The 12,610-nt window shown below is 39.1% G+C and overlaps 1 protein-coding gene across 2 annotated transcripts in view; it reads right to left on the bottom strand.

Moving 5' to 3' along the window:
* NAV2 (neuron navigator 2) overlaps nucleotides 1-12,610 on the bottom strand; it is a 459,603-nt gene that overhangs the window by 93,728 nt on the left and 353,265 nt on the right. For both annotated transcript variants that reach the window (XM_074273796.1, XM_074273797.1), the window contains one exon: nucleotides 7,793-7,931. In XM_074273796.1, the coding sequence (XP_074129897.1) occupies nucleotides 7,793-7,931 (139 nt within the window). The remainder of the gene's footprint in view (nucleotides 1-7,792; nucleotides 7,932-12,610) is intronic.

Genomic DNA, 12,610 nt, shown 5'->3' with positions numbered 1-12,610 from the left:
CCCTGAAGAAGCCACTTAGAATGCACTGGAGGCTAGTCTGGTAGGGAGAAAAATAGGAAATCCCCCTTATAGCAAAAGCAAGGAAAGAAGAACAGCAAAGAGAACAGAGTTACAGGATTTCCCCATTTCAAGCATGATGCAAGGTGAGCCCCCTAACCCAGTTCTCATTTGATCTAATGGAAACTTCCATAGAAAGAGTATCCCTCTTTCCAAGTTTTCACCTCTGGATGATTGACTTCAAGTGTCTTCATCAGGATGAATTTGACATCCTTGCATATCATCTAATTGTATTAATTTGTTAATTGTGTTAATTGGTTGTTTAGTTGTTTCATCATATCCTAATCTTCCCGACTCCAATTGAGGTTTTATTGGCAACGACACTGGAGAGTTCACCATTTCCTCCTCCAGCTCATTTTAGGGACGAGAAAACTAAGGCAACAAGGGGAAAGTGACTTGTCCACACTCAAATAGTGTCTGAGGCCAGATATGAACTCATGAAAATGAGTCTGATTCCAGTTCTAGCACTTGATCTACTGGACCACCTGTCCCTGGTTGTGCTTTGTTTTTTGCAAATAATTTTGAAGGTGAATGAACTCCATTTTCTTTTATCACATCTCTGACAACAATAATCATGTCTATAAAGTACCTGTTACATAATATATCTTGCATATATTGATATTAAATTTCTATAATGCTCGGTACATACATTATGTCATTCATTCCTTACAGTAGAGCTGTAGTCCAAACACAATTCTTTCCATTTTTAACAGATGAAGAAACTTTGAGAGACATGCCCATAAACATATAGTGTCAGAGGGACGATTTGAATCCAGGTCTCCACATACAGTACTTTCCCCACTACATCACTGAAGATCTTTAACGTCACAGAATTCATCTCAGGTGGAGTTCATTCCACTTCTGTGTCCATAGATTTGTTAGGACACTTTCTCTGGCCATGAGTTATTTCCTATAAATCATCCTTTCTGACCCTTTCTTTTACATCTGAGAAAATGACACCCCAAAAGGAGAAATTACTCACCCAGTGTCTCACAGGTATAAGCACTGGCATTTAACATCCAATTTCCCAAGGATAAACCTGATGTTCTTTTCATTAGACTACACTACCTCTAAAACTCCCACCTGAAGGCCTTAGTTTTGCCTTTAGGGCCCAGCTGATCACAGAATAATTTTCACAGAATAATAGTTCACATTTATATAATGCTATTTATAATTACTTTATAAATATTATAAGGGCCTTATAAATATTGTCTCATTTCATCTTCACGACAACCCTGGGAAGTGTGTGCTACTATTATAGCATCCATTTTACAGATGAGGAAACTAAGGTTAAGAGACTTGTCTAAAGTTAGAGTAAATAAGTACCTGAAGTTGGATTCAGACTCAGGTCTCCTTGACAGCAGGTCATAGTGCTGCTTTCACCCAAAAACGCTTTCAGGAATCCTGGAAAGAACTCTGATCTGTGTGCCAGTAACCCCAGATTCTAGTCCTGACTCCGTTATTGAGGGTCTTTTGGCAAGGGCTTTCATTATGCTTTCATTAATAGTGATGGCAATCTTGAGCTCATATTAGGACAGAAAAGGAAGGAATTAGATCAACTGTTCAGGTGCCCACACTGCTCCGTTTTCTCATCTGTAAAATGGGGATGCCTTCCAGGGCTCTTATGATATTTAAATCAGACAAGTATCTTGAAATATATGAAGCTCAATGCAGATGGGTCATTTTTGTGACTATTAGAAATACTACTCTAGTTCACAGGTCATCCTTTAACTTTTCCTGCTATATGATTTGAGCTTAATTTACAGTGATTCAATTTTCCCTTTATACTTATGGAGTCGCTAGGCTGAAGCACTTGTGAAGTACCTTCTCCATATCACTTGTCCCCATAGCCAGCCATCTGAAGATAAGCTCTCCCAGCATGCACAGCTATGAAGAATGTGCTGAGTACTATTTCCCCCACAAGCCACACCAGTGAGGTACCACAAGCCATCCTAGTGAAGTTGGTCTTTATGAATCTGAATTCTGAATCTGAAGAAACATGGGGCAGTAATGAAAAGGGGTGGTTGCATTTGGAGACATGGAATCTGGGTTCAAATCCTGTTTCTACCTCCTAGCTCAGTTGTGACCCTAGAACAAAGCTTCTTTAAACCATGAGTTGTGACCCCATGAGGGGTCATATAATTGAATGTGGAGGTGTGGCAAAATAATGATTTATTATCTGTAAATGTTTGATTTTTATATCAATTGTATATGTCTATAGCCCTGGAGTGATGAAAAAATTTCTTGGGAGAAAAGGAGTTACAAGTGGAAAAAGTTGGAAAAAAACTCTTTCTTAGACAAAGTATTTTGTCTCTTTGGGCATCAGGTTCCACATTTGTAAAATGAAGGAGTTGAAGAAGATGATTCTGAGGTCCCTTATAGTTCTAAGTTTTTGAATCAGTGATCTGGATCTTAAGTTCCTATTCATACAAGCAAATTTCTGCAATCAATTGCAGAGAAAAATAAAACTTAAGAATGTATTCTCTCTCTCTCTTCTCTCTCTCTCTCTTTCTCTCTCTCTCTCTTCTTCTCTCTCCCCTCTCTCTCTCTTCTTCTCTCTCTTCTCTTGTCTCTCTCTCTTCTCTCTCTCCCTCTCTTCTATCTCTCCCTCTCTCTCTCTTTCCCTTTCTCTCTCTTTCTCTTCTCTCTCTCTTTCTCTCTCTCTCTTCTCTCTCTGTCTCTCTCTGTCTCTCTCTCTTTCTCTTTCTCTCTTCTCTCTCTCTTTCTTCTCTTCTCTTCTCTCTGTCTCTGTCTCTCTCTGTGTCTCTCTCTGTGTCTTTATCTCTGTGTGTGTCTGTCTGTCTCTGTCTCTCCTCCTTCCCCCCTTCTTTCTTTCCATATATGTGAATGCATCCTTTATCAAATTGCTTACTGTCTCAGGGAAGGGGGATGGAGAAAATTTCAAACTCAAAATTTAAAAACCAAATGTTAACTTTTTTTTACATACAATTAGAAAAATATTATGCAAATGAGATGCATTGGCTTGCTTACAGAGCATGAGGAAACTGACAATCTTCATGTAATTATGGTGGGGGAGTTAGGATTATTTATCTACTTTTGTAAACCCTGAACTTCTGCCACCAACCCCCTTTGACAAAGAACCTTGGTACATCTGTGGGGACAAACTGTGGAAATAAGGTTCTAATCAGCTCTCAGGTAATCATCTAAATGGGGGAGCAAGGCATTCTGAGCGAGGTGGTCAGCAGCTGGGGAGTATTGCTCCTTCATTTTTCCAACATCCGATCCTCAGGATTCTGGATACAAATAAAACCATCACCCATTCATTTGGCAATATTTACAGGATAGATGCCTGCTCTGCATTAGATATTACAAGAGATACAAAAATAAAGAGATAGAGGTTGGGACTGGACCTCTGATGTCACAAATATAGGAAACTCCCTCTGCCAATGCATGCTGGGACTGGCTTCCATGCCGTAGTGTTAGAGTTGCCTAGGGCTCAGATGTTGGGATTTTTCCCAGAGCCACACAGGTGATGCAGTTAGAGATAGAAACAAACTTATTGTCTTCCTAGGTCCAAAGCCAAGTCTCTATCCACTATGTCATGCTGTCTCTAACAAACAAAGGGGGGAAATAACCACCATAATGATCCATCCAGAAAAAAGAGATAGTTAATATTTGTATCATTTCAAAAAAATATTACTATGCCAGCCTTTGGAGCAATGTGAAGAATGGAAAGGATCTTGAATTTGGAATCAGGGGATCTTAACTGAAATCATACCCTGGCACATGCTGTTAGTATGATCTTGGAGAGATCACTTAACAGTCCCGTGCCTCAGTTTCCTTCATTTGCTAAATTAGGGGACTGCATTCTAGAATCCCAGATTTGGAGCTAGAGGGACCTCAGAGTCTACATAGTCTAACACCCTCATGTGATAGATGAGGAATTCAAGTCCAGAGAGTTTAAGTGATTTGTTCAGCTGATTTGATGAAGAATTTAAATCCATGGATTTAAATCTAATTCCAAGGACAGTTAACTATCTATTATGTCACATTGCCTCTAGAAAATATTGTTGTTGTTTCAATTGTGGCCTTTACTCTGAGACACCATTTGGGGTTTTCTTGGCACATCTACTGATATGGTTGGCCATTTTTTTCTCCAACTCATTTTACAGATGAGAAAACTGAGGCAAACACATTTAAGTGATTTGCCCAGGGTCACATTGTTAGTAAGTGTTTGAGGTCACTTTTCAACCCAGGTCTTCCTGACTCCAGGTGTAGCACTTTCTGCATTGCACAAGTGGCTCTAAAGGTTCCTCCTAGATATGATCCTGTAATACACACACACACACACACACACACACACACACACACACACGCGCACACACACACACACACACACGCACACACACACGCGCACAAGCTCATACCCCCAGTCATCTGTTCCGTATCCAGACCTAATCTACCCCAAGTTAATACTGATCATTTAATATTAGGGGGAAGCTAGGTCGGTGTTACAGATAATCTCGAAAGCAATTAATTCCCTCATCAATAATTATCTTCAAGCTACCATGTCACAATTATTACCATTCTCCCCTCCCCCAGAATGACTAAGGAAGCCGTACTCTTCATGTGCTGCAAGAAATAAACACCCCATATTTGGGGGAAAGTGTCTGTCTAGGTTTTCTTCTTCCTTCCTATATTTCCCCCCTATGTTGTCCTCTTCCTTTTAGGTTTCCCTTTGTAAAAAGGAAAATTTCCCAATCCATATCTTGTTCTTCACCAATTCTCACTCTTCTGTGCTTATACTTTTCCATCCTTTGACATAAAAGATTTGTATTCCTATTTGATATCCTGTGTTTTAAAAAATTCACTGAGTATCTGAAGGTGCCAAATTTCAGGATGAGTAATTTCAGAAAAAAAGTGACTATATTACCAGTCAACTAACCTTTTTCCTGGATGCTGGGTAATTCTTCTGAAATCAGATATTGCAAGACATACCCTGGTTTTGGAACAATGGGAAGTCCCGGGGGAAATCATTCTTTAAAAATCTTTACTTTGCTTTGGTTCACATTTGTTTAGGTTTGCATTTATTTCATTTGCCATGCTTTAATTCTAAAAGCTTTCTGATGAGATGCTTCCAAGATGAACAAGAAGAAATTAAACATTAGCAAAGGAGGAACAGGCTATTCTTCAAACAGAGGAGAAGGGTCTCTGAGCAATAACTAGATTTGAATATGTCAAAGGAAAAAAATCATTTCCACACCCTCCAGATGTTAACTCCATAAATCTTGAACAGAGAACCCAGCACTGGCCATCTGGGTCCAGGAACAAAGGCTGAGGGAGTCATACAATACACAATTTAAGAGCAGGTCTTGCTCTAATCTTGTAACAAGTAAACAAAAGAGAAACCCCACACTGAAATCTTTCTCTGCTGAGTTACTGCTTATTACCAGATAATTCCAAATTCCTTTGGCTCTGAAACCAGCTGTCTAAGGACTATCTTGAGGCATTTTTTCCCCTTGGGACTGGTATGTGTCTCAGGGAAGTAAAGAAAGAAAAATTAAAGGAAATCTGCAACATTTAATGGATGGTTTGTGCTAAGAACATCATCTTGGTGGGAATATTTAAATTCTCTCATTTCCCTGATTGGGAGATAACTGTCCTGGGATGATATCTAGAATATATAATGTACAGTAAAGATTGAAAGAAAAATACACCCAGCCACAGCACATACACACAAATACTGCTGAAAATGAAAACGCATGCAGTGACAGGCAGCCCTGGAGGCTATACCCAATACCTCTCATTAGGCAGTCATTGTTTACATTTTTGAGAGACTTAATCATATGTAAACTTTCAGACGTCCTTTATTCAGCACTATTCTCAAAGAAAATGGGCATTCAGAAGAAGGAGCTTTTCAATGAGGGGGTTTACCTATAGAAAATGAGGTCACAGTTGGTGGAATTTGGTAAGAAACAGAAAAAGTAAGAAGATGGTGGAAAACAAGGCCTCTCTGGAAAACTTTACCTAGCTCAGTATTAGCCACATAACAGCCTCCACCACTGTGGATTGTCATGTGTTCAGTAAATAAGAATTGATTATGGGAAAGAGGGATTTTGGAACCACAGGACGAGATGTTGATGGAAACACAAGCCTGTTACTCCTGTTGCTGGAGTGTCAGAGACTGGTGGATCAATTGTACTTAAGAGTTCTGAGCTTCAGCAGGGCTAAAACTGGTTAGGGGTCTGCACTGAGTATGGCGCTAGTATAATGAATCCCATGGTACTAGGGAGCCACCAGGCTGCTACAAAAGGAAGAATTGGGCCAGATCAAAACCACACAAGCTTCCATGCCAAACAGTGGCGGGATTGGGCACTTCCATCTTGGGAGAGACAGAGACATACAATCTCAAAAATTATTGGGAGAAGAGAATGAAGAGGAGAAGGGAGAGAGGAAATTGGGACAGAAAAGAAAAGGAGGAAAAAGACAAAGAAGGGGAGGAGAATGAAGAAGAGAAGAAAGAGGAAAGGGGAGAGAAAAAGAGAGGAGGAAAAAGAATGATACACAAAGAGGGAGAGGAGAATGAAGAAATGAAGGGAGAAAGAGAAAAGGAAAAGGAAAGAGAAAAGGAGGGAAAAATCACAGGTCAAAGTTGGGGGAGGAAAGAGGGAGAGAAAAGGAGAGGAGGAAAAAGAATCATAGAATGAAGACATCAATGATGGCACAATAGCATGACTAAAAGTAGGAAACTATATAAGTCAAGAAGAGTTTTAATCCTAACCCATTCAATGACTATATGGTATATGACTCAGTTTCCTTTGATGAAGAGCTATATACAGTATCATGGAAAAAAGATCAGATTTAGAGGCACAGCTGTTGCTCATCTGTGTCTAACTTTTCATGACCCCTTTTGGGGTTTTCTTGGCAGAGAAATGGGAACAGTTTGCCATTTCTTTCTCCAGCTTCTTTTACAGATGAGGAAACTGAGGCAAATAAGGCTAAACTTGCCCAGAACCACATAGCCAGCACCTCAAGGTCTCAATTCCTGACCTCAGGAAGATGATCCAAGTCCAGTGCGCTATCCACTGGGCTACCTCAGTGCTCCTTAAAGGCAGAGAACAAGTTTCAGATCCCAGTTCTGACGCTCATTAATTATGTGGCCTTGGGCAAACCACCTTAAAATTCCACAGACCTCAATTTTCTTATCTGTAAAATGAAGGATTGGAAAGAGCCCCACTGGTCCTATGATTTTGTGAATATTTAAATTTTTTAATTTTTAATTCATGGAATACAAAAAAGGATTTCCATAATGTATTATAACAACAACAACAACAAAACATTTTAAGGATAAAGTGATGTAAAAAATATCCCCTTAAAAATGAGGTAATATTCTATCAGAATCGCAAAATATTAAAGGTAGAGAGAGAATATCTGACTCAAACCCCTTGCTTCAGATAAGAGGGGAAAACTCGCATGCCTTAAGCAAAACAGCTCAGAGCAAAATTTAAGGTTATCTAGCCCAGAAAAAATAACCCTAAATAAACTCCTATTGCAATATTCTTTCCACATGGAACTTGACTTCCTTGCCTCGAGCCCTAGTTAAGAGTTAGCAAGAGTTTCCAAGGGACCGACCAGAAGCCCCTCTTAGCCCTTCAAAGTTGCTCCAGTAACATACCCCACCCCCTTCCCATTCTGCTCCCTTCTTTCAGGTCTGCTGCTCTTTACCAGAGGGCAGCTCGGGACGGGTCCCACATTCCCCACAGGGGTAACTTACCTGCACATCTAAGTTTTTTCTTGAGGAAGCTGGAGTATTGGCATAGGAGCTGATGGAGGAACTGGTGTTGATATCATCAGTGCTGAGATTGTCTATGGTGTCACTGATCCCACTGCTGACAGAGCTGCTGTCATCCCAGCTGCAAAAACCAACAAATCCAGAAAATTTGAGCCTTTTACCACTCTTGCTATGGAGGAGCAAACACAGACCAAAAGCACCACCCCTGAATCCTCCCAGTGTAATAAAACCACAGAAATAAAGCTAGTTTTCATTTGTTGTGACTCATCTGCAGAGTAACAACTCTCTGTCTACTGGCAGGAGAGCTAACATTTTGATGACTTATCACGAACATTTTAATGTTCAGAATAATGAATATATAATCAACTCCACTCTTATGATTAGAGACAGGTATCTCCCTGAGGAAGAAATACCTTTATCATTTCAGGCCCCCTTCTTTGCAATTTGTAGTATTTGAATTCATTGTGGCAATTCCTAATTCTAGGCAAGTCAATTCCCTGTTGTTTGCCTCAATTTCCTCAATATTATAGCTTTCTAATATTACAGATATAATATTATCACCTATCTTGCAGGATTGTTGAGATTAGATCTTTGTTTAAAACAAAAAAAGGCCTGGTGCAATGCCTGGCACAGAGTAAGCATTATATAAATGCCTCTTCCTTTCCTTTTTCCATGTTTATATTAAGCATCGTAATTGTTATATGTAACTATTTGATTATGGTAAAAAAATTAAACATATCATATAATTATCTATTTGAATAAATGGATTTAAACATGTAAAATGTCCATAACAGCTGAGTTACTCACTGTATCCCCCTAATCTTATTTCCCTATTGTAGTTGCACATATTTTTTTATCTGATAGAATCAAAGTAGAAACTAGGTTCCTTATTTTCTGCTTTACTTTATCTTTTCCCTGTACAGGTTATTCCAGATTTTTTACATGGTGGCAGCACACCTGAACTCAGGAAACCCGAGTTCAAATTTGATCTTTTGATATTTTACCAGCTATGTGATCCTAGGTCACTGACTTAATGCCCCAACCTCTTTCGGATTTAGTTTTCCCATTTACAAGATGGGAATGATAATACCTACCTCACAGGGTTGTTGTGATGATCAAATGGTCTGATATTTATAAAGCTCTTTTGCAAAGCTCAAAGTGCTATATAAATACCGGCTAATTATTATTATTATTCCTTATTCCTTATACTTAGCAATCTTGAATGAATTGTAGTATTCTACTGCATTGATTTATTGATATTGTTATTTAGTTAGCCGCTCCCCAATATCATACTTAATGTACCATTATCTAATATTTTACCATAGCTAATATTTTTTCTTTTAGTATTATATAGTTTTATAATTTAGTATTATATAGTATTATAAGTTATAAAATTAGATTCCCAATTTCCCCCATAAGTCTTGGTGTTTTTCGCAGCAAAATGAGATTGCTTAGTTTCTAGGTTTTTTCTAGATTAGAGTGCTGGACTAAAAATTTTTACCAACTGTATGATCCTGGCTTGTCATTTGCCAGTACTTTTCTTGCCTAATTGTTGTGGAGAGCAAATAAGATGATGAAAACATTTTTCAAGCCTGAAAGCATTTTATAAATATGGACCATAAATTATCTCATCACCAATTCTAGACCAAAGGACCTAACTGAAACCATTACCACCAGTCAGGTTTACTTTGGGAATAAATTCAGCAGGCAAAGTGAGCTGAGAGAGAAAGAAAGGGAAGAATAAGGAGGATGCTGGGGAGGGAAGAGCAGGAATTAGATGAAATCTCAGAACTTGAATGTCAAAGCAAAATGGAAACAAAGCCAGCTTGTCGGAAAGCTACAGCCAGGTAACAGCCTCCTTAGTAATTCCAACTCCTATCCATGATGCTATTCTGCACAGCTTTTACAACAGGTTGGAAATCGGGTCACTCCGCATCTAAGAATAGCCAGGCAGTCATAGTTCCTAAAGGAACTGAAAATACTGGTATTGTTCAACTAGCCAGTATGCTTCCTGGCTCCCATGCCAATCAGTAAGGAGACAATTGCTCATTTAAGTTTCTTTCCATCACAATCTCCTTTGACATTTATCCCTTTTTCTTCCCAAATCCATTCAATCAAAGCTGAATTCAGGTAAAGTCCATGAGACCACATGGTGTTGTAGAAAGACATCTAGCCTTAGGATCTAAGTTTGAATGTGATCTTTGACATGTCTTGACTTGGTGCTGTGGACCAGAGTTTTTTTGGCTTTCTTGTTTTGGCCTTTTTAATTTCTCTGAGTCTCAGTTTCATCAGTTGGAAAATAAGATTTGCAATTACCTCACAAGATGGCTATAGAGACAGTGCTTTGTAAACTTTAAGCTCACTAAGTAAAAACGAATTATGATTAGTCTTGATAAGCAGAGGAAAAAGGAGGTCCTTAAAACTTAAGCTCACATGGGCTTAGGAGATGCCTTATTTAATATGTACTTACTAACAAGGTGATTCAACAAGATGTATTGGATCCTTAAACTTAATAGCCTAGACTCCTGAAATGACTATGTTCCCATCACTGTATCGCTGGAGAGTCAGGAGATCTGGGGGAAAATGATGTCACACCTCTACATAGCAATACCTCTGTGAGACAGATAGTATATTAGTACTTCAGTCTGCCAGATGAAGAAACTGAGGCTCACCCAGTGAAGTCAACTGCTCAAATTCACAAGGCTGGAAGTTCCGGTGATCACACCACAGCTCAGGTGTCTTGACTTCAAATCCAATACTCTTTGATTAATAGGGAGATTCATGATTACAACTGTTAGAGAAGTTAATAATTTAAGGTCTCATTTGATAGGGGTTGAGGTCCCTTTGGGATTCCTTTCTGATTTCCCAAACCCCATGGCTGACTTTGATGGCTTGACCTTTGACCAAATCCTGGTCAAAAAGCACCCTTTTGAATATCCGGGCCCAGCCCCCACTATCTGCTCAGATTTCCCCAACCCCCCACAGTTTCTTCCTTATCTGAAAAGCCCGCCTACAAGCGGCCCCTTTTAGGTATAAAAGAGCCAAGCTGGAGCTCTCTCTTTGCAGGAGCCCTCCCCCCAACACGTGGTATCCTTCCGGCCATGTAAGGGTTCCTGCCCGCCCTGCAGCCACCTCTGGCCCTGGCGTCTTTCTAACTGAGCTTTACTTCCAAATTCCTACAATAAACCTTTTTATCAATCTAGGTTTTCAGGCCTGTAAATTCATTTACAGGGGACACTGCGCCTCAGGGGACTATCTTACTATCTTTGCCGACAAACGGGGTTCCCCCTTTCCTTTTCTCTCATCACATTGAAGAAAAAGCACTCTGGCATGATTTTTTTGTTGACACTGTTAGTGTTCTAGGCACAAAATTCAATTTGTTTCGGACTTGTGATCTGCCCAGGTTTGCCTACTCTCTTACTATCTATATGATTTTGATCAAGTTACTTCCCCTTTTCCAAACCTCAATTTCTTAATCTGGAAAATGATAGGTTGGACTAGATGACCCTCAAGGTCTTCTGCTTTAAATTCCATCAGTCTTTCTATTGATCATCCTACTTCAATAGCGAAGGTTCTGTGCCCTCAAGGCTGCCGAGCACATGCTATTCTTCCCAAGTTGGCGTTGAGTACATCATGCCCTCCTATGTTAGTGATCACATGTAGCCCTGATGAACTTAAATCCGAAACTTTGTAAAATGGATCGCAGATGAAGCAGAGACCTGAGGGAGATGTGACAGTAGTTCCAGTGAGAGGTAATGGGGATCCGAAGTAGGAAATGGAAGCATATGGAAAATCTGAAAGATGTTAGAATGGATGAGATGTTTCAACTGAAAATGTCCAATAAAGGGAAGAATCAGAGATGACTCAGATTTCTAGTCTGGGTTACTGGAAGAAGGTGTTGCCAAAAATCAGAATAATGAAGAGAGACAGGTTTTGATGAAAAGGTGAACCCAGTTTTAGGCATGTTAATGTTGAAATTCTTGTTGATTCAGACGTGGTTCATTCATTCCTTCAACACGTAATTCCCAAATGTCTGTTCTGTGCAAAGTCCCATGCTAGGCTCTGTAGAAAAATATTTTTTCTAATAACTAATGCATAAAAATTTGCTGAGATATGGAGTGTTTCCTTAATACTACAGGAATTACAACTCATCCCTGATTCAAATCAGAAACAGAAAGATGTCTGGTCAGAAACATATCTGTGAAAAAACAAACATCTCTAAGCATTTTCACATAAATTCTTTCATTTGACTCCAAGAAGCTTTGTAAGAGGAAAACACTCTTAATTTTACAGATGAGGAAACTAAGGCAAAGGGTATATGCAGTCTAGTGACTTATTGCCAAATTGTGGCCGGTCAACCCTGGTTATGGGACTAAGTCTGGCAACTTCTGGTTAAGGATTATGTTCTTTAGACAATATATCATTGAGGGGAGGAGAACAAACTAGAAATATAAGGGAATTAAAAAGACAAATACTTAATATTTCCATATGAAATTACTAGGCTTACAAGTCATGTTATAATTATCTGATAAAAAAAGATATAAAACTTAGGAGTATGTTTCTTTGGCTTTATATCCTATCCTTATCAGTGAACTTATGGAGAGAATCTTAACATTTCTGTATGTCATGTTATTCCATAGGCAGTCTGGGAAAGCCTATGGACTTCTCCTGATAATGTTTTTAAACACATAAAATACATGGGGTTACAAAGGAAATTGATAATACTAAAATATAGTTATGAACATTTTCAAAAGGAGGGATAAACCCCTGCTTAAGAACTTCTTATCTAAAGTGAGAATT

Source organism: Sminthopsis crassicaudata, chromosome 6, assembly GCF_048593235.1.
Source record: "Sminthopsis crassicaudata isolate SCR6 chromosome 6, ASM4859323v1, whole genome shotgun sequence".
In the NCBI taxonomy this organism is placed as follows: Eukaryota; Metazoa; Chordata; class Mammalia; order Dasyuromorphia; family Dasyuridae; genus Sminthopsis; species Sminthopsis crassicaudata.
The sequence above is the reverse complement of the archived record's forward strand: the minus strand, read 5'-3'. Positions and strand labels throughout refer to the sequence as shown.